Below are 23378 nucleotides of genomic sequence, written 5' to 3'. Positions count from 1 at the left end.
TCATAGTAAATTCCTTATATGAGCGTCAAAATGACATGCTACAGGTCTGCAAGCGCAGACAAAAAGTGGTTTGTAAATACGTCCAGGCTTTCTCAGGTAATGTCTGCAGTTTACAGGTCTTAGGGCACGCATAGGCTGATTGACTGCTGATCTCGAGGACGGCGGTGGCATTTTGAGGGAGGCGATATGCAAGGCGTCCGTGTGCCGTATGATGTCAGTGCGCGTTAAAGAACCCGAAGTGGTCGAAATTATTTCGAAGCCCCCACTAGCTCCTAACACCCAAAGCCAGCTCACGAAATGCGCACAGACAAAACGCGTTTGAATCTCGATACAGTGCGAACTGGGCCCGTAAAATCTCACAGGAGTAATGATTTGGGCTGACATAACATTGTTTTAATGATAAAAATTCATTCTTTGACGCTCGCAGAAAGCGCGGGATACCCGAAACGGGCTCATTTTCACTTCGGTGGTAGAGATGCAGCCGACGCGAGGCTGGCGAGGCGCTCATTTCGGTTGCGTGCTTACCCCGCCTTGGTCAACAGCGCCGCCCCGCGGCATCGGTGCGCTGTGGTCTAACGCGGCTCTCTAAATCTACATGGGCGCACCATATGGAGTGGCCGGGACGAAATCCAATCTGGCAAGGACTGAGAAGGGTGTCATCCTGCATAAAATTTGTTATACGGCCGTGAAGAACTCTTTCTATTAATTTGACGACATTGGAAGTAAGAGAAATTGGTCTTATGTTGTCCAAGTCAAGTCCAGCTGATTTTTTCTTTAATAGTGGAATAATTTTAGCTACTCTCCACTCTCTTGGAACCCATGCATTCTTGGGAGAGAAATTTATTATGTTTAGGAGGTCCTGAGGCGCATAATCAAATAAAGCTTTTAGCATTCCTGTTGTAATTCCATCTGGACCGGGGGCTGACGCTGGCAACGAACTAAAAATGCGTTCAATCTCTGTCGCTGTTACAGTTTCAAAGTCGTCTGCCAAGGGAGGTTTCTTGAGGCCTAAGAACAATTTATGTTTGAAACGGCGCGCAAGTCCTTGAGCAATTTTCTCAATTGATTCCGATACTTTTGTTGATTGAACGACAAAATCGACATTCACGGGCGCCGGTATAACTTTACGACATCTAAGAAATTTAAACAGGGCCTTTTTATTGCAAGACTTCGAAAGGTATGTGTAGTGCTTGGAATCATAATCCTCCTTAGCTTTTGAGACTGTTCGTTTAAATGTAGTAGCTATATATGTATAATCAGCCCAATTAACAGGATTTTGGTTGAATAAAAGTTTCTTCCACGCTGCTTTTCTACGTCTAAAATCTCGCTCGCAGTCAGAATTCCACCAGGGACAATATGATCCACCCTTAGCAGATTGCACAACAAACTGAGCTTTTTTTGATGACTGTTTTAGAATGGAACATAGGCTCATTGCTTTAATATTCCTCTCCATGCCCTCCTGAGCGCGTAAAGCTGATTTTAATGCATTTTTAAATTTTTCGTAATTAACAAAAGTGCGCACACACGTTACTATCTGAATTAGTTAACGGGGTAAGCAGTTCAAAAATTATACGGAGGTGATCACTGTTAGTTCCGGACTCTACAGTCTTCCAGGAGGTGACAGACATGCTCGAGGCAGCAAACGCAAGATCCAGGGCAGATCGCGACTGACCCCGTACGAAAGTATGTGCTCTCGAACTTAAGCAAGAGAACTGATTCGTTAAGATCCAATCCCACAAGCGTTTGCCACAAGTGTCCGTTCGGAAACCCCACGATACATGATGAGAATTAAAATCTCCCACCAGTAGAATGTTCTTCTGACAGCGTGCAATAGAGGTATCTAGATAGCGGGCATCTTGCACTCCAGCGGGGAAGTACGTGTTAATTATAGAAAAAGGTGAGCAACCAGGGAGTATTATATCCAGTGCTAAGATTTCACAGTATGGGAACATTATCTGGTATGTTATAGTAGCTCTATAACAGATTTTTGATGAGACAAACAAAACTAAACCACCGCCTCGGGATAGGCGATCCAATCGAAAACATCGGAAATTTTTTAGATGGAAAGCCTTACCAGCAACAAGCCAAGTTTCCTGTAAAATAGTAATATCTGGAGAATATTTAGAAATAAGATATAATAAATCTGTTGCAGCGGAAAGTATGGAACGACAGTTCCATTGAATTACTGTTGGAGTTCCTATGGTGAATAAATCCGAGCAGTAGAAACTGCTTGGTCTAAAACGCTCTTTTTTAAGAAGTCCTTCTTAGTAGGAATCTCATCTACCGTACTTTTTTGCCTTGGACTTGGTGGGAGAGCTAGGTTTTTTCTCTGTCGGTGACCTTGTTCGTTTAAGACATCGGGGTTCTATATCTACATCTTGATTTTCCATCCCATCTGTGTGAGAAAGACAGATTTGGTCGATTTTCTCAAAAGTTGATGGCTTTGATGACTGGTTATTTATGGATGTCTGCGCGGTCAATATTCCAATTGGTGGACTCCGCGGTAGATCCGACACCGGATCCTCAATATTGGCTTTATTAGTTAGTTGAAGCCACGGAGCTAGTTGCGAGGACAGCACTTGAACAAGGGAGTCGATGAGATTTGTCATGATGCGCTCGATTGCTTTCTCCAGCGCCTTTTCTACGCGTAAGCTGCCACAGCCTCAGAGATTGAGTTTTCCATACACATCGTTTGACGAGCCGTTATACCCGCATACCCCCGAGTCCTACTCTGAATTTCTCCAATAGCTTCACGACGAGAGCATCGACGTCTATCAATTACTTCAATGATTTGAACTTCTTTTGACCCTGCAGGGCAATTAGGCCCATCTGCGGGGTGGGGACCACTGCAAAGGCAGCAGGACTCACTTTGGGAAGAACAGTCATTTGAGCGGTGGCCTTCTCCACAAATTCGGCATCGTGTGTTGGATATGCAGCCTTTTATGGAGTGCCCGAACCGCCAGCACTTTAGACACTGAAGGACGCGAGGTGATAGAGGCTCAACTCGGTATATCAGTGGCCATGCCTTGATTTCCGATGGGCGGTTCATTCCAGCGAAAGTAGCAATGACTGTTTCAGTGGGCATGCGCTTATTATCAACGACACGGCTGCAACGATACACAGAAATCACGCCTGCCGCTGAAAACATTTCCAAAATTTCTGCCGGACATAGACTTATGTCGACACTGCGGACTAGGCCTTCGGTACATACAAGGTGATGAGGAATGAAACGGCTCACCGGATGTGTCGCAAAAACATCGCACTTCAGTAAATCTTGAACACAAGCCTGGTCTGACTAAAGCCCCTGCATCCACGCGCCACCGCCGCTTAAAATTTAGAAAACCGCCAGCTACTTGACCAGAACCAGTGTTCGGGAGCTCAGCTGGGAACCAGACCACGTCAGCTCATGGCCGCACTTGGCCAAGAGGCAACAGCCCGCGACAGCCTCTAATCGTTGTCCCTGCTCACCTCTTGGTCATCGCAAATACTGTTCCGTAGCAATATGTTGCAACTAAAAATTCCCAAGACAGTGTTAAGAGAATGGTAAAAAAACAAAAACATACGAGAAGGTAGGCACAGCAGCTTGTGAACCCACTCCTATATTCCTCTACCCGCGTCTTTTTGTAAATGTGTGTATGTTTTCTTGCGTTTGTCTAATTTTCTTTATTTCTCACATTTCTTTATATTTGAGATTTTCTTAGTTTTCGCGTTTGTGTGTGAATACATGCCTGCTTCCACGCGTGTTTGCGCTTACTCTTATTTCTGTCTTTTTTAATTATTTTATATAGCATTTGTTTTTGCTAGTTTTCTTTCAGCAAAGTACTTTTACACATTTTCATTAACCAGTCTCATTCAAAGCACTAACTCCTGTAGACTGCAGGGCTGGCCTCTTCCATCTCATTAAAACCTTTCTCACTGGTCTACCTCGTCTTCTCAATCTGCCTACTCGCTGTGTTTTCTGACCTTCCTTCTTGTGTTGTTGCCGCAATGTGATCAACCAACTTACTCAAAGCAAATTTTGATCGCATATTAAAACAGAAAGGTTGACAGATACATTTTCTTAAAAGTGTCATGTGGGTTGCACAGTAACTTTGCCTCTTACCTCTGTTCATGTTTATGCATCAGTGCATGTGGCAGCTCGCCAGAAGTGCACATGAAAGGCCGCATAATGTGAAACAACACCTTGCTATACTGTTGCATTTTTCATGTTTTCAGTCTTAGTAAAGAGACGGTTTCGCTGCCCATCACATATGATGGTAAAAATTTTCAACATGAATAACATTGTGCAGTGGGGTGTAATTTCCTGTCTGACGCTTTCCTCGTTACAAAGACATTTTTCAGTGAATGCAGCCCAGCAAATCAGTGCACTGAGAGCATTTGCAACTTATACCATTTGTTACTTCACCAATGTCATTGCCTGAACCTGGCCGTCGATCGCTATGCCGATGGCTTGTGAATTAAATAATTGCCTCAATAAAGCACATCCAACTTTACTCAGCATGTTTTAGTACAAACAGTGCTAGCAGAGCTATTCAGGGTGAAAAATTGTGCTTACATTCGTGTTACTTGGCCGGTCAGATAAACAAATACAACAATGGCTGCGGCTTGACTGTGATTTGATGTGCAGACTGCAAACGGTGCCTTTCAAACATGCCCTCGACTACTGCTATTAATAGCTACTCAAATGAGTTTTCTGGGCCTCACTAAGCTAATGATGTTTGGTAATTGTTCTCTTATCCGCATTACTTGCCTGGGCCAGATAACCAAAATAAACAATGCCACCACATGAATCTGCTTTTGCATGCAAGCTGCCAACAGTGGCTGTCATTTTCGCATTGATGGCCGCCGTTTCACCAACAGTGGCGATGGCTTGACTGTGATTTGATATGCAGACTGCAAACAGTGCCTTTCAAGCGTGCCCTCGACTACTGCTGTTATTACCTACCCAAATGAGTTTTCTGGGCCTCACTAAGCTAATGATGTTTGGTAATTGTTCTCTTATCCGCATTACTTGCCTGGGCCAGGTAACCAAAATAAACAATGCCACCACATTAATGTGCTTTTGCATACAAGCTGCCAACAGTGGCTGTCATTTTCGTGTTGATTGCTGCCGTTTCACCAACAATGGCTATGACATGGCTGCGCTTTCGAGTGCAGATGCTAAAGGTGCCTTTCAAGCGTACCCCCAACTGCTTCTATTTCACCAAAGGGCCCACCAAGCTCGACGGTGGTTGCCGAAATGAGTTTTCTGTGCCTCACTAAGCGAATCATGCTTGATAATTGTTCTCTTATTTGCATTACTTGCCTGAGCCAGATAACCGAAATGATGCAACCACAGAATTATGCCTTGGAATGCCAGCTGCTCAACAGTGACTGCTGCTGTTTCACCTACAATGGCTACACATTACTGCGCTTTTAAATGCAGACTGCTAAAGGTGCCTTTCAAGCATATCCCGACAACTGTTATTTCATCACAGGGCCTGTCATGCTCGTAGGTGGCTGCCCAATAGAGCATTTTGGGGCTTCTGACATTGGCATTATTCATCTCAACAGGCTGGAAAATACATAAGGGGCAGCACAACTACCTGGAAGCAGGTTGCCTAACAGGGGCACTTTGCTCTGCAGTGCTCTTATTTGTGGCTTCATGAAATTAAATGACTGTGCAGTGGAGTAAACCGAGCTGACTGTGTGTTTTTTTAAACAGAACAGCGCGGTTTTCACGGGGACAAGCAAGTAAAAACGACACGGACGAGCGTGTCGAGCTAATATGTCTTACCAACTCGCCCAAACGTCTGTTTTAATGTGTTTTTGTTATTGCTTGGGTGCATGTATTGGCCCTTAGGGGCATGTAAACTTGATGATGGCTCTGACACGACTGCTATTGTTTTCCTTTCGACATGCAGGCTGCCAAGATTGGCGGTCAATTTCGCCTCGGCTGCTGCTACTTCACCATATCGCCTGTCAACTCGAGAATGGCTGCACTAGTGAGCACTTTCGGCCTCACTAAGCCAATGATGTTTTATAACTGTTCTCTTATTCACCTTATTTGCGTGAACCAGATAACCAAAATAAACAATGCAACCACATGAATGTGCTTTGGCGTGCAGGCTGCTAAGAGTGGCTGTTAAGTTCACGTTGACCACTGCTTTTTCGTGTGAAGCTGGACAGTGGCTGCCCGAATGAGCATTTTGGGCCCCACATTGTTATTCAGAGTTAATAATTGTATTTGCATTCAGATTTTCCAGAATTTCAGCATGTTTCCATGCCAATACTTATATTGATCATGATCTGTGCAGGATGTTGCTTTTTCAGAATTGAGCTTCCATTAAAAGGAATATGTCACAAAATGAACTGCTTATTTATTTGAGAGGTCATGGGAGAATGCTTGGCTGCTGCGAACCCACCGGCAAAATTTTGGTAGCCCTAATAAGGGCTGTTCTTTCGTTAATAAGAAGCTGCTATGCTTCATCGAGTGGCTCAATGCCGGAGAGCTTTTTCACCGTCATCTTCACCCAGTTGGATGATGATGGGTTGGATGTGGTCACTCCAAGACGTATCAAGCCTGAACTTTGCCTCCAGGCCCATCACGGGGTGAATGTTCTTCCTCCAGTCTTCCGCCATTACATGCTTGATTTTTTCCCTTGAGACGTCTTCGACCGTGGACAGCTTGAAGGACAGCTTGAAGCAATGCCATTTTTCACCTTTGCCCACACGAGCTCGATAGGATTAAATTCGCAGTGTTACGGTGGGAGCCTGAGTACAATGCAACCGGCCCTTTCAGCTGCATTGTCTACAATGTAGCTCAGAAAGCGTGGCTTTAAAGATGCTACCAACTCAAGCAGCTGCTTTTTAACCATCCTTTCGCTGTAGGTGATGTTTTTGCTTTCGAGCCACTCCTGTATTTTTTCCTTTTTCCAAGCTGTCGTCAGCAATTTCTCTTCTCGCCAGAATTGGTAAGGTGCATTGTCCAAAACAATGACGCTACCAGCAGGCAACGTCTGCAGAACGTCATTAAACCACCCCTCGAAGTGATTGCCGTCCATTTCTTCGTGGTAGTCGCCTGTTTTTTGGCCTTGGAATATATCTAAACAGCCATCGACGAGGATGGCTTCCATCCTCGCTGCCGATGTGCGTCACAATCAGGCGCTGGCTTTTTCCAGAAGGTTGTTTCAGACCTGTCGACAGGCCATTTGCTCGAGCGTATAGGCGTCCGCATTTCTACACCACGGTGTCTCTCCACACGATCGACCGAGTGTGTCCCGCCGTCACCCATGTCTAGTCCAAGAAAAAGATCTTTCGGCCTTCCGCCCGGTAGCGCTCCACGTCACAAAGGTAGCGATTCCACTATTCAGCGATGTCATCCCGGTCGATAAGCAGCGAATTTGAGCTCCTCTTCTCGTGCTTGAATCTGATCTCGAAAAGCAGACGATGCACAGTACACCACTTCAGTGATGGGAGATCCATACGCTTCGATCTCGATACGTTAGTTATCTTCTCGACCGTCGGTATCTCGATGCGGCCAAAGAAATTGTGCAGACACGACCTCAGCATGCACAACGTGAAGCTGTCATACTTCGTGCTGCATCTTCTTTTCTCCGAATATCTTGGGCGCTTTCGCGAGGGCGTCAACAGTTTGCCACCCGAAATATGCAATGCTTTGACCTCCCTCTTCACCTTGAACACTGTGCTTTCGCTGACACCAAGCATCTCAGTGACAAACTTGGTCGTGGCCTCCACGCTGTGTTCAGGCTCCCAGTTATGCCAATACGTGTAGCAGTGGAGGATCATGTTGCATGAATTGCTGTTCAGGATGTGGCCACTCTTGCTCTTGTCGAGGTTCTTGGTGGTGTGGACATCGAGGCAACACAGGGCTTGTTCAGCAACAAAGGATCATATTCCCATGTCACCTCGCTGGGCCCCATGTTGGAAAATTTGCAAGGAATGCCTTGCGCGAACTGGCGAGATTGCAGGCTTGCAAAGAAAAAAAGAAAGTGAGAAGGAAAAAATTTGTGAGAACACAAAACCAAAAATATAAATTTTATGCTATTTAACACCAAGAGTATTTATTTAAAACGATGAACGAAGCATTTTTTTACCTTTCCTGCTTTGAGTATTCACGCCCCAGGTTTGTAATAGTTGCGATAAATGCATTGTTTTATATAAGTACTTGTTCAATATCAATTGATTCATTTTAAGCTCGGAAAAGTAGTAAATGTGCTGTGTACATGTAAACAACTGCAAAAGCCATGCAGAGCTGCGCTTTCTACTTTTGTCAGTTGCGAAATGAAGCTAAACAGCAGAGGACGGGCAGCGTTGTGGAAGGCACGGGGTTTTGTTTCTGTCGTGATCCGGCATGTGCTGTACCACATGAGAGCTCTACTAAACCAGTCATCAAAATACAAAAGTCTTTATTTATACCAAGAATTGAGTGTTTGAGAAGCATGATTTCTTGAGTGGGATTATTTTAGTCGCGGAGGCAATCGGCTGTCGCGCTTCGGTCATCTGGGTGGGGCCTCCCCTTTTTCATAAAGTTGTATCTGATATAGTAGAGCCACGCAAAACTACGCTGCGCGCAAAAATTCACTGTTGAGAGTGATCTGTATCAGCGCACCGAACGCGATTGCTTTCCGGTTGCATATTTTTATAATTTTGGGTGTCAAATTGAGGGGTGCGGTCCTTAGACGGGTGCGGCCCTTACACAAATTTATACGATTTATGCAATTAAAATTTTCCTTTGTTTAATTGTCTTATGCTTCATTATCATTAATACTGCCTCTCCTTTATGTGAAACTGCAGGGCCCTTTTTTTTTTGCTTTTTCTGTCAGTCCGAGTATAAGCGCTGCTGCACATGACTGCTAAGGATTCTGATTTCGAGTGAATCTGGCTTGGCCCCATTTCGGTTACTGAATGCGTGTGTGTGTATATATATGTATAAATGTATATATATATATATATATATATGACCTCTGCATGCAAGTGGCTATGTTTCCATCTCTAATAAATGTAAATTATTACAAGATTTTTTCCCCGAATCGCTAGCATTGCCTACTGGAAAGAGAAACAATACTAAGACACACCATTCACGTGCATTTCACATGCTGTTGATAAAATACTCTGCCGAAGGGGTCACTGAAGTCTGCATGTTTTTTTTTTTTGCAGGATCAAAAAAGCACGCAAAGCAATTTGAAGCGAGTTTAACATACAGCAACACACTCCTTCTCTAAGTATACACTATGTATACCCTTAGAAATCCTTGTTAATTGGCTACCTTTTCTCTTGGAAAAAATATAGTTGCACATACATATGAGGAAAAGATGACCGGTGAATGTGTTTGTGGTCCCAAGTGGGAAAAGAGGAAGAGGACGACGCTGAGCTCTTCTACCAGTTGGCCGCTTTTGAGCTCACCTTCGCGACTGAAAATAAACGGCCCCCTTCAGCCGTAAGGGTGATAAACGGTCCCCTTTGCGTGTGACAATGGTGGAGGTGCTGAGTAAGCACTCGCAACAACGGAACTATCACTGCTGCAGCTTTGTCGAAGCCTTTGACTTGCCAGCCTCCCGCCATCTGCCGTGACTGTCTTAGACATGCTTCAAAAAGGAGCGGCTTCGAGGGCAACGCCTAGCCAGTCCACTGCAGTACTACCGAGTTCCACCCACCTTCGAAGGAAAAGCGGGAGAAGATGCCGACGAGTCGCCGGTCGACTACAAACAAGTGAGAAAGTCCAACGGGTGAGATGCAACCGCCGCTCAGCTCACCAATGCATGTGGTGTTCTCCCTGACCGGTACTGCACATGTATGGTACGAAAACCACGAGGACATGCTTATGACGTGCGAACTTTTTGTTGACGAGCTAAAGTTTTGTGGACTCAGTCCCAACAGGCGCAGCTACCAGGTAATACATGCCCCACATATATTGAAGTATTAAAGCGGTGCAAGGTGGTCAGTGCTCGTATGTCTGAAGAAGATGTCGAACATTTGCTGAAAGGAGTGACTGAGGACGTGTATAATTTTCTAATCGGGAAAGAAAGCCTATGTTCCATGTCCGACGCCATTCGGCATTGCAGAACTTTTGAAACGCTCAAGATGTGTCGGATTATGTCAAAATTTGGTCGGCTGCCAAATGTTACGACGGTTGCCAGTGTGGACACGAGCCATTGCCTCGACCTTCCTTCAACCATCAGACAGATTGTCCGGTAGGAACTTTCCCGCAGCAAAAAGATGTCGCATTCAACAGCTGACAACCATGCACGTCACGTGAGGCTATGACTGCGCCACATTCGGCCCCTTGGCAACCAGTGGTTAGTGCAGCAGCTGTAGAGTACAGCATAGCCCCCCAGTCGAGGATGAGAACACGCTCTCCGTCACCGCGCTGTGACCGACGGGCTCTTTCTCAATGCCCGATGTATCGTCCTGACACACGTGATGGACCAACCCGATACACAAGAGAAAATGAAACGTATATTAGGTCCGCGCTGGAATATGCTTGTACTGTATGGGACCCACCGACAAAGACCGACAGACAAAAATTAGAAAGAATCCAGAACTTAGCGGCCCGCTATGTTTCTGGGAATTATAGCAGATACATTAGTGTGTCTGGCATAAAGCAGGAATTAGAATGGTAACCCCTTGAAGTAAGAAGAAAGCTAAGGCTTAAATTTTTTCATAATATATATTACGATAAGATTGCTATTCCTAGGAAGAAGTAAATTTTTCATCCACACTACAGGTCTGAGCGGCTTGATCATAACCATAAAGTGCGTGAATTCAGGTCAAGAACCGATATGTTCAAGATGTTTTTTCCTCACACGGTTCGAGAATGGAATGCTTTATCTTCATTTCTTGATAATATTACTGACAATGAAGTGTTTGCATTGTCATTGTAATATTTTTTTTTGTACAACCCCCTCACTGTAATGCCACTGTGGCGCTGTGAGTAAATAAATAAATAACATTCGGTTCATCGACGAACAACCAACGTTTCGACCTCTCCCTGTGTGTTACTCCTGCGATGTCCCAGGTCATATATTGCGCTTTTGAAACCACCGTATACCCCGTGGTATGACCAGCCCCAAGTATTCACGGCGCTCCGAATGGCTCCACGGTGTCCCGCGGGGCCAGCACATGTACCATATGGCAACAAGTATTGGCCGAGCAGCTTCTGGAATCGCTCCCCGGCATTTGACAGAATTTTGACGCCCCCACTGCGTCCTCGTGCTCGCCATTCTCCCTCATCGCCGCGTCGCACCACCACCCTTTGCCACCGGAAAACCAACTAGCATGGCCGATGGAGGTGAGGTCGCCGGAGTTGTGCTACTGACAGAAATACCTCCTGTGTTGATGCTTAAAAACAAAGTGTGCGTTTTTTGGGTAACGTGCCCGTAATGACTCTGGTGGACACAGGCGCAACTATTTCAGTTGCGAGTATGTTTTAAAGACTTGTTAGGGCGAAAGGTTTTCTTTGAATGGGACGAAGCTTAAAAGTTCTCTGCAGTGAGCAGCGAGTCGTTGCGACCTATTGGTGCGTGTAGTGCTGACGTGTTATTGGGAGGACATTACGACCGAGTTTGTGATTATTCCTCGGTCGACCCACAATGTTATTATGGGAATGGGTAGTTCTTGCAGGAGCTTGGCGCCACTGTCAACTGCCGCACAGGGCAGGCATTCATAAGGGGTCGGATCACATCAGAGCTAATTCGGTATTTGACTGCACAGAAGGACAAGATACCTTCTATCTCCGTGTATCGAACATGTCATACCATCAACACGTGTTCGGCGAATCCGATTGGACAAAAAAAAGCCAGATCGCGTTTCACCATCACAGCGCCAGATTATCGATGAACACGTGCACCAAAAGATAAAAAAAAAAGGAGCCATACAAGAGTCAGTGAGTCCGTGGGCAGCTCCAGTGATCCTTGTTAAAAAGAAAAATGGATCATAGAGACTACGTCGACTATCGCCAATTGAATACGTAACAAAAAAAAGAAGGATGTGTACTGTTACGATTGGCCAGCGGAGGTAGTGACCTTCTAGCCTCTCCTGCATCACTGCGACGAATCGCTTCGTGAAGCTAACAATTCATCCCCCTCGGACAGACCTGCGGCGACAGCAAAGAGAGATAAGTTTGCAGGATCGAGTGTTGTTTGTTGGTTCACTGTCGCCGTCACGGACGATGGGAGCAAGAAGCTCCTGGAAAAGGGTGTCGTATGGCGTTTCCTCATGGACTCCGGTAACCGCCACGGTCATTTGTCTGACGCTCCAGCTAACTGCTGGGTCATCCAAGGAACCAAGACGCGCCAGCTTGAGTCGAGCACGACAATCCCTGTCTGCAAAGTTCCCCCCCTTTCTGTGTGTTCAGTGAACAAAGGTGTGGGAGTGATTGTGTGAATCCTCGCCCTTCAATGACTTTGGACGCTTCGAGGGGACGAAGGTGGGAAAGCAGATTTCCTGGGCCTAGGGAGGTCAGAGGGGCGTTTAAGAGGACTTTTTCGGCTCCTCAGTGTGCTTCAATTCAGTCATGCTAGACTGATGAGACGTAACATTCTCCACTCTTCACGTAGATATTGTAAATAAACCCAGTACTCCTCGTTCTCGATGAGGAAATGTTCCTCCCTTCAACGTCCTTAGCGTGGATGAACCAGACGACGGCATGGGCCAGCTATTTCATTTTGACGTGCCCAACCCCAACTCTTACAGTACCCGCTCCCACGTATTCATGACGCAATTGACTGCCTTCATTCTGCTTCTTACTTTTCCTCAGTAATTTACGATCCAGCTACTGACAAATTTTGATGCATCCTGAGGATATGTACTGCCTTTGTAACCTCTGATGAGCTTTTTGAATTTAATGTGATGCCATTTGGACTGTGCAATGCTTTGGCAACTTGCGAGAAATTTATGGACACTATTGGAACGTCTACAAGTGCTACCTCGACGACGTCATCTTTGGCCGTGACTTCAGCAAATACAACTCGCGTCTGGATTGTCCTGAACTGCATCAGAAACGCTGGCCTAGTTTTAAACTCAAAGAAATGCCACTTCGGAGACTGTCAAACCCTTGTGCTTGGGCACCTCGTCATTAAGGACGGCATCCGCCCCGATTCCCAGAAGACAGCAGCCACTGAAGCGTTAGTGCACCGCACTCTGTCGAGAAGCTCCGTAGTTTTCCTAGGCTTTGTTCTTATTGCTGCTGCTTCGTTCCTAAATTTGCCAACTTCGTGTATCCACTGACATGCTTGCTACGAAAGCACATCTCATTTGAGTGGACTCCGCAGTGAGACTCTTCGTCAGTTGCAGTTCCTGCTGATGTCACGACCTGTTCTTTAGCACTTTAGTCCTTCAGCTCCAACGGTACTCCATACGGGTGCCAGTGACATAGGTATTGGTGCTGGCCTAGTTCAACGCTATGATGACCACGAACACGTGATCGCATATGCAAGTCGCTCATTAAGTAGGTCCGAGCAGAATTACACTGTCACAGAAGAATGCCTCACAGTAATTTTTGTGATTTCAGCAGTTTCATTCTTACCTGTATAGACATCCGTTCACAGTCGTGACCGACCACTGCTCATTGTCTTGGCTTGTAAACCTTCATGACCCTTGTGGCCGCCTTGCGCGCTGGGCATTATGACTACAGAGTGGTTGATGACACGCTGACGCGGCCTGCCTGTCACAACTATCCGTCAGCCGACTTCAACCATTTTTCACCTTGACTTGCAGTACTACAATAAAAACACGTACCCTGGCGTACCATGGCATAGGCATCATTCTAGAGCTGAATGCATCTCTCAGGTACAACTAACAGATTGCTAATACTGCACCTTATTCTTGCAGGATTCTGCTACCAAATGGGAATTTGGATGCAACTTCACAGTGACAAGTTATTTGTAGGAAAGTTTTCAATAATAAACAAAAATTGTTTGCAATGAAGAATTCTGTGAAACGCAGTTGTGTGCACCAATTGGCACATGGGCCCATAGTGGGTTTAAACCAATTTGTTCACATGAACTAAGTGGATAGCAAAACCATTTGAACCATTCCAATTGGGTTTCCCCCATCATTTGAGAAAGCATACCAATAGGTTCGAAAAACCAATTGGTATGAATTTCCAATTGGTGCAGTTCCAAATGGTGGCGAAAACACATTTGAAAACTCCCAATGTTTTTTCACTGGGCTCTTCTAGCGGCTGTACGTGCACGCATAAATGTTCCTTCCCTGCTTGCGGGGATAGTTCCATTTTGTCATTTACACGCACATGCACTTTGGAATAGTTCAGGCTTCTGCTTCGAACGAGACAGTTGTGGTGTCCACGGAAAGGAATGTCAGAAAAAAAAAAGAAACATACAAAAAATATGCAGATCCCACATACTGTGGGAATCGATGTAAGTGAAGCTGTGTCTGCTGTTTACATTCATTGACGTTATTTGGCGGTGATATACTCATGGCATACGACAGTCGTGACGTGACATGAAATGTTGCCTTGCCTGATCCGCTTGTGTTTGTTTCTTTTGCTCCGTTTGATGCTTTATGCAAGCCTTTGTGTCCTCAGCACTAAGTGCATGCTTCGGCGCCATTCTCGTTTTTGCGTTATGGCTCACAAAACTGCCTTCTCTCTTTTTATTACCTAGCTAACATTCTTCTCACCTCCTCCCTCTACTGTCGTTTCTGTTGCAGGTGATCATGGAGACAAGCGTGACAGCTCCTGCACTGCATTTGTGGGGGGTCACGCCTAGTTACGGCGTCCAGAGGGCATTGTGCACATGCGATGCGGCGTTTGTTGACACAAGCTTCTCGGGTCGTATTTCCTTTGTGCCACACTCCTGTCATGCGCTAACACGATAGCATTAAGGGCCCCACGTGGTAGAAAATCCGGTGTCGACGCTGCGGGCATCACTTTGCGAACAATTATTCTGAATCACAACCTCCATGTGGTGCATACCATGTCTTACATTCTTTACAAAGTTATTCCTTTGAATTTTTAGAATGACAGCTCATAAACAAATGTCATGAAATGAAACACTGACAGCGCATGTCTTCTATGTTTTTGTGGCATGGCCACGCCTCAACCACGTCCTGACGTGACCAGCGTTAGTGGCGTACCTCTAAACTACGTCCCGAAGTGGCCAGCGTTAGCAGCGTGCAGGACCACAGCAGCAACAGCAATGGAGTCGAATAAAGAGGGAAAGAAACCTTTGCTTTAAAAGAAACATCACCATTTATAGGCAACATGACAACATGCGCCACTCTACATATGGGGGTGCGTAGTGACGCAATCTATGCAAAATAGCAAACGTGTGGGCTGAGAGCCAACAGCAATGTTTTCGTGGATAGCTCATACAACTGATAAAGTGGTGGGTTGATGGGCAAAATGGTTAATTTTGTGGCAATTTTGCACCGGGGGTGCACAGACGTGTTGCGGGAAGAGGATACCTGGACGGGAAAGACGCTCACTTGCAACTAAGCTTACTATTCCAATTTTTGGGCTTTCATGCTAACAACTTTTCAATAATAACAAACACTTTGCCACGGTACCCTGAAGTCTGTTATATTGCGATTTTACTGTAAATTCCATCTACCACCCAGCAAAGTGTTTGTTCTTTCTAGTGCCGTTTTGCACGCTGCAATGCAATAGGAAATTTCAAAGTCGAGATGCCAGCACTGGATCCAAAGTGTCACTGCAAGGGCTGACATGTGCACAAGAACGTCGGCAGTGGTATCCCTCAGAGTTCTAGCTATGTGGGAGGGATAAAAAAGAAGGCTCTTTCACTTAGCCAAAATTATGTGATAAGTGTGACCCAAGACAAAGCCAACCAACATGTTGTAATGAAGGGCAAGAGACACAGAGCAACAGATTTATTATCCACCAGAAGGTGCATTCTGGAAAATATACAAAATGACATGCTTCAACTGCTGGCTGCCTCAGCATGGAGGCTCCACTAAAAGAGAGCCTTTCATTCTTAGTGCATTGCTGCTGGCACAAGGACTTTTTCTGGCTCAGGTACGTTTGTCTCTGCTCGTACAAGCCAAAATTATCTAGTCCGGAGCAGTACCCACCCTTTGACATGTGCAATAAATATTATTTATCAGACATGTTTGGCAGAGTTGCAGTGGCAGTCAATGCCCAGGCACTGATTCACTGGCCTGACCGGGACTGCTTCCACTCGGTGATACGCTGCCGGAGTTCCTCATCTGCAAGACAGGAAAACAGCTTTAGGGTGGTGCAAAAAGCTAGCATTGTTTTTTGCAGTCTTCAAAATCCACATACTATTTCAGTACCTTGTATTCTTAACTGCTACGTTAGTACTTATAACAGCAAGGTTACAGAGTGGGACCATTCATTACATCCCAAGGAGACGGGCATTTGTAATTATTTCGCTTTCTTTGAATCCTTCGAGAGAAAAACTCTTACAACATGACTTTGCTTCATCAGTGCATAAAAATACAGTTTCAACTGGCGGCAAAGCACTGAAAGTGAGGGCATCTCTGACATCGGAACAACGTTGTGATTAGGCAAGTGGTGTTGCTCCTCCATTGTGTGCAAGATGAAACCGAAGACCAGTGTATGTACTTAAGTGGCCGTGGTACACCATTTATGCTAGTAACAATCCATCACACCACGGTGTTGAAACAACCGTAGTGCCAGAAGTCGCCCATTGTAGGTAAGGCAACCATACTTGCCAAGTTTGGGGCAAGACAGGCAGAACTGCCACTGTTTGCCGTCAGGTCATGCACCCTGCTCTGAAAAAAACTGGGCAAGAGCTTTCGGTATACTGCTGGATAGTCCATTGAATGGGCATCGCATCTGCAGAGCTACAGATTGGGCAAGCAAGTTTCCCAAATTTTTTTGGGTAGACTGGGTACGCTGCACCAATGCAGTGGTGGCATAGAGGTAGAGCATCCGCCTCGCGTGCAAGAGGACCGTGGTTCGAATCCCGGTGCCGCACAATCTTCCACCGGATAAAAAAAAAAAAAAAAAATCTGTGTGTTGAGAAAAATTGCATTAACAGGCCTGGAGTGCGGCCTGATCCAGGTGACCAGAGCCGGTAATGCACTCCCTCACCAGAGCAGGATTGGCCACACTGGTGCAGTATTGGCCACAACCTCCTATATGAATACAACAATCAAACCCTGGCCCTCAGTCCCCAGCAGCTGCGAAGCAAATGACCACGGTGGCGGTCAGACCTGCGACGCAGCAGAGGGTGCTAAGAATCCCTGATTCCGGACAGGCCGCTATTGGAATCTGAACCTGGCACCGTTTAACGTTAGAACGTTATCTAGTGAGGCAAGTCTAGCAGTGTTATTGGAGGAAGTAGAGGGCAGTAAATAGGATATAATGGGGATCAGTGAAGTTAGGAGGCCAAAAGAAGCATATACAGTGCTAAAAAGTGGGCACGTCCTGTGCTACCGGGGCTTAGTGCAGAGACGAGAACTAGGAGTGGGATTCCTGGATTCCTGAACATACAGGAATTGTATAGCATTAACGAGAGGGTGGCAGGTCTTGTTGTGAAACTTAATAAAAGGTACAAATTGAAGGTCGTACAGGTCTATGCTCCTACATCCAGTCATGATGACCAGGAAGTCGAAAGCTTCTATGAAGACGTGGAATCGGCGATGGATAAAGTCAAAACAAAATACACAATACTGATGGGCGACTTCAATGCCAGGGTAGGCAAGAAGCAAGCTGGAGACAAGTCAGTGGGGGAATACACACAGGTTCTAGGAATAGCAGGGCAGAGTTATTAGTAGGGTTTGCAGGACAGAATAATATGCGGATATGAATACCTTCTTCCACAAGCGGGATAGCCGAAAGTGGATGTGGAGGAGCCCGAAAGGGGAGACTAGAAATGAAATAGACTTTATACTCTGCGCTAACCCTGGCATCATACAAGATGTGGACGTGCTCGGCAAGGTGCGTTGCAGAGACCATAGGATGGTAAGAACTCGAATTAGCCTAGACTTGAGCAGGGAACGGAAGAAACTGGTACATAAGAAGCTGATCAATGAGTTAGCGGTAAGAGGGAAACTAGAGAAATTCCGGATAGAGCTACAGAACAGGTATTCAGCTTTAACTCAGGAAGAGGACCTTAGTGTTGAAGATATGAACGACAATCTTATGGGCATCATTAAGGTATGTGCAATAGAAGTCGGTGGTAACTCCGTTAGACAGGATACAAGTAAGCTATCGCAGGAGACGAAAGATCTGATCAAGAAACACCAATGTATGAAAGCCTCTAACCCTACAGCTAGAATAGAACTGGCAGAACTTTCCAAGGTAATGAACAAGCGTAAGACAGCTGACATAAGGAAGTATAATATGAATAGAAATGAACATGATCTCAGGAATGGAGGAAGCCTAAAAGCCGTGAAGAAAAAACTAGGAATAGGCAAGAATCAGATGTATGTGGCAAGAGACAAAGCTGGCAATATCATTACTAATATGAATGAGATAGTTCAAGTGGCTGAGGAGTTCTATAGAGATTTATATAGTACCAGTGGCACCTACGACGATAATAGAAGAGAGGATAGTCTAGAGGAATTTGAAATCCCACAAGTAACGTCGGAAGAAGTAAAGAAAGCTTTGGGAGCTATGCAAAGGGGGAAGGCAGCTGGGGAGGATCAGGTAACAACAGATTTGTTGAAGGATGGTGGGCAGATTGTTCTAAAAAAAACTGGCCACCCTGTATATGCAATGCCTCATGACCTCGAGCGTACTGGAATCTTGGAAGAACGCTAACATAACCCTAATCCACAAGAAGGGGGCCGCCAAAAACATAAAAGATTATAGATCGATCAGCTTACTGTCTGTTGCCTACAAAGTATTTACTAAGGTAATCGCAAATAGAATCAGGAACACCTTAGACTTCTGTCAACCAAAGGACCAGGCAGGATTCCGTAAAGGCTAGTCAACAATAGACCATATTCACAGGAAATCAGGTGATAGAGAAATGTGCGGAATATAACCAACTCTTATATATAGCTTTCATTGATTACTAGAAAGCGTTTGATTCAGTCAAAACCTAAGCAGTCATGGAGGCATTATGGAATCAGGGTGTAGACGAGCCGCATGTAAAAATACTGAAAGATATCTATAGCGGCTCCACAGCCACCGTAGTCCTACATAAAGAAAGCAACAAAATCCCAATAAAGAAAGGCGTCAGGCAGGGAGATACAATCTCTCCAATGCTATTCACAGCGTGTTTACAAGAGGTATTCAGAGACCTGGATTGTGAAGAATTGGGGATAACAATTAATGGAGAATACCTTAGTAACTTGTGATTTGCTGATGAAACATCCTTGCTTAGTAACTCAGGGGACCATTTGCAATGGTCCCCTGAGTTACTTTAATTGCAATTTGCAAATAAATAACAATTGAGTATACTTCTTTTTTTTTTGTCTGCTTGGGTGTTTTTTGTATATATTTCGTTTTGCAGGATAATCAGAGCGTCCTTTCATGCCACATGCTTCAACATGTGCAACCGGGTGAGACGTTAAGTCTTTATAGCCTTTGAATAGTAGCTTGGAAGTGGCAAGATTAATAGCTATTAGTGGTTTTACTGTGTATGCTTTGGTATCGAGTATATTGCTTTGGTAGGAAAGTGAGAGCGTGCCCGCTTGGTTGAACACATGCAAAAACGTGTCATACCTTAAGTCTGTGCAGCATGCTAAGGATATAGATTCTGTGCATATTGGTCTTTGCTAGAAGGCACGTGCTCTGCATTATTGAAGTATTATAGTATTTGCATTAGAAAAAGCTGTGCAATACATGGCAAGAAAGCCGGGAAAGCGTGCAATGTGCGGGGGGCCCCTCAGGAGACGAGGGGATGGATGAGAATGAAGAAGGAATAGAGTCAATCGGCACACACTGTCATGTCGATGCTAAGCTGACGAAAATGGAGGCTTTCCAGGATAGGCTTGTCAAACAGGTTGAAGAGCTCAAAAATGAGCTAAATATGGAGCATGATGCACGGAAAGTAGTGGAAAAAAACTTCAAGCAGCATAGGAAAAGCTGAACAGGGCCGCCATTGTGAACAAGAATGGTCATGACAAGGGAATGTAGTCCCCCGACATGACAGGAGACAGAGTGTCAGCAAAGCACGTGGAATGCGTGCAAAGTGAGGAGGGGGTAGCCGGAAAGAGGCACCTACCTTGACGCCACCACACACACAAAAAAAAAAGCAGGAGTGCAGGGGTCAATGCCCCTTGTCAAGTCAGAATCATGCGGAAAAGGACAAAGGGAAGCAAGGAGAGGTAGGAGAGAGTGAAATGGCAATTATTGCCGGCAACTCAAACCTGGCTAGGTGCTCAGAAGGAATTGTGGAGATGGTGAAAGACCATAAAAGAGTGGCGGTAAGGACATTTCCAGGGCAGGCACTAAGTTCTGTCATGGAGCGAGCAAGAGCAAAGCGCACGAAAAATGACCATGTGCGCAACCTTCTCGTAATAGCAGGTGGGCTAAATGACGTCCTGAACAGGAAAGGCACAGGACTAGCCCAGCGCTTGGCGAAGAAGGTAGACGAATAGTGCGAGCTGCCCCTCAGGTGCCGGAGGTGCCTGTACCTGACAGTCATGTACAAAGAGTGGTAGTGGCTGATAATGATGCGATAGGGAAAATGAGCCGAGAGAAAGGTTTCGAGGTTGTCAAAGTAAACAGGGAAGTGAGAAGGTGTGGTGGTTTTGAACGAGATGGGATCCACTTCAATTACAGTGTTGGAGGAGAAGTGGGCTGGCGATTTGCTGGGTGCACTGCTGCGTCTTTAGGTGGCCCACGGGCACTCAGGAGGCCAGAGTAGGTGGTAATGAAGAAGGTCCCCTAGGGGAACCTCAGAATAGCATCGCCGTTAGTAACAGAAAAAGGAGGAAAAAGGGAAAGAGAGCTCGCCATGCAATAGGCTACAGAAACATGCAGGGCGGCAGAAGAAAGGAAAAGTGGGCAGAGATTGAGGAGCAGTTAAATATAGAACAAATAGGGGTGTATGCGGTTACAGAAACACACCTTAGAGACTCGGAAGAGTCGCCAGTGATAGAGAATTATGTGTGGGAAGGGTGCAACATGCAGAACTAAGTCGGAAATAAAGGGAGGGGGAGTTGGAATGCTCATCCATCAGGGAGCCAAAAGGAAAAGAGTAAAATTAAATTGTCAAGAGCATCTTTGGTTATCAGGTACAATGAGCGAAAAAAAAAAAACTTGGCTGGGCTAACACTTTTGTGGAGCGGAAATTATTGCTTAGAGAAGAATTAAGAGTTCGTGGAATGCATAGGTGGCGATATCGGGGGTTTCGAGAATGATGCCGAAATTATCCTAGGTGACATGAATGCCCAGATACAGGATCTAGACGGCTATATTGACAACAAAAGGAAGTCAATGCTAGCTCTTTGCGAGCGACATAACTTCGTTATCATGAATACAGAGCCTAAGTGTGAAGGGCAGATCATGTGGCAAGTCGGAAACAAGCAATCGACCATTTATTACTGTCTGATGACAGAAGGAATTCTTGATTATTTGAGAGAAATGGTCATTGACGAGGAAGGGTATAGCAGCATAGGGAGTGACCATAAATGTATCACTGAATAAACGTGATTTGCAACGTCTGGCTAATATCTGTGGATTGGAAGGCGACAATTTAGGTTTGAAATTTAGCGTTAGAAAATCAGGTGTTATGGTATTCAATGAAAACAGTGAACAGACAGTGGCAATACAGGGTACGGAAATAGCTCGGGTAAAAGAATATAAATACCTTGGTATATGGATAAATGAAGGCAATATATATATATATATATATGGACACAGGAAAAACAATAACAGTAAAGGGGAAGAGAAATGCAGCCATAATGAAGCACAGAGCGCTATGGGGATACAATAGGTACGAGGTGCTCAGAGATGTGTGGAAAGGTGTAATGGGGTTCCAGGACTTGCATTTGGAGATGCAGTTGTTTGCTTGAAAGACTCGATGGCAACCAAAGGTCAGTGGCACGCCTCGGGTTGGACGCTCATGGGAAGACTACAAATGAAGCTGTGCACGGTGATATAGGCTGATGATGATGATGATGATGACAGTGACTAAAATAATTTCATGGGTGGCAGCAATAGAAAAGAAACCTGCCATCGGTAACTACTTGAGAGGAAAAAGGAAATCAGGAAAGAAACAATTTATGATTACTCAAAGGGAAGCTCATTACTTTTCGAAGCGAGATCAGGATGCCTTAGAACACGTACCTATAGAGCGAGATATAACAAGGTAGAAGAAGCATGTGCTTGCTGCAGTAAAACTAGGGAAATGATGGAGCATGTTTTCTTAGAATGTGAAGATATCTGACTAGTGGTTGATTTAAGCATCTCTGGCCTCCGTGACGCCTTTGGGTTCAGCGAGAGCAGGGGGAAAGCAAGCATGTACGCAATAGAGATCAGTAAGAGGCGATTGGAGGATTGGTGGAAGAAAAGTAGGGAAATGACAAAAAACGAAGGTGTGCAAAAACAAAGTTCGCAATAGGGGTTCAGTAAGTTTGGTTATGGGAATTCATTGTGAGATTTCTTTCCCTTTTCTTTTTTCCTTCTTTTTAACATAAGTAGGACTTTAGGCCATATAACAACAAGAGCCTCATGGGGCAACCCACTGCCCCATTCTGAAAGGGACGCTCATACCATCCATCCATCCATCCTAATAAGTGTGCTGCGGCCGGCCTAGTTAGTCAGTCAGGTGCCTGCACTTATCAGCTCAACATTCTTACGTCGTTTTTGTGACAATCGGTGACGAGGATGCAACTGATGGCATAATGTTGTAGTGCTTGGCGTGGCAAGCGCGCACCGTTAGTTCCTATAGTTGCCTAAATCCACCCGCGTCTGCCTGCGTGCTGACTGGTGTGGATGCCTGCAAGGCGGATCAACATGGTCGTGAAACAAGCTCAGATCTTCGCCTTTTAAGGACCTGCTCCGCCGTGAGTACAAGAAGTGGCTGGAGGCAGAAAACTGCGAAATTACGCCAACTGGATCTGTCAAAAGAGCCTCCCTGACGGCTGCGTGTGGTTGGTTGCGTAGGGCGTGGGCTGCTGTTCCACAAGCTGTCGTAGTGCGGTTATTTGCCAAATGTGAAATTTCGCTGGACGCCGCCACCGCTGCGCGACCGTAGCAACGATGATGATAGCAGCACTAGTGAAGACGAGTAGTACAGTGAACATGTCAGCTACTAATAAATTTTCTTTATCGAATGCGCCCTCGGGTATGCTCTCCTTTTTTTTCCTGTCACGCGACATGGAGGGGTCGACTTACATTCGAGTCGACTTACAATCATGTAAATATGGTAATCACCATCGGGAACTGGCGTAGAAGGCGACATTTCGATGTATGTCAAGACCTGTGCTGGAACGTGAACAAAATCAGTCGGCTT

General features: G+C 45.4%; 1 protein-coding gene across 4 annotated transcripts in view; it reads right to left on the bottom strand.

The window, feature by feature from the left end:
• Window positions 1-15834: 15834 nt before the first annotated feature.
• The window catches only part of Ube4B (Ubiquitination factor E4B), a 438127-nt gene continuing 430583 nt past the window's right edge, over window positions 15835-23378 (bottom strand). For all 4 annotated transcript variants that reach the window (XM_055072695.2, XM_055072686.2, XM_055072679.2 and 1 more), the window contains one exon: window positions 15835-16185. In XM_055072695.2, the coding sequence (XP_054928670.2) occupies window positions 16111-16185 (75 nt within the window). In that variant the 3' untranslated portion in view covers window positions 15835-16110. The remainder of the gene's footprint in view (window positions 16186-23378) is intronic.

The sequence above is a fragment of the Dermacentor andersoni genome, chromosome 3, assembly GCF_023375885.2.
Source record: "Dermacentor andersoni chromosome 3, qqDerAnde1_hic_scaffold, whole genome shotgun sequence".
Classification (NCBI taxonomy): Eukaryota; Metazoa; Arthropoda; class Arachnida; order Ixodida; family Ixodidae; genus Dermacentor; species Dermacentor andersoni.
The sequence above is the reverse complement of the archived record's forward strand: the minus strand, read 5'-3'. Positions and strand labels throughout refer to the sequence as shown.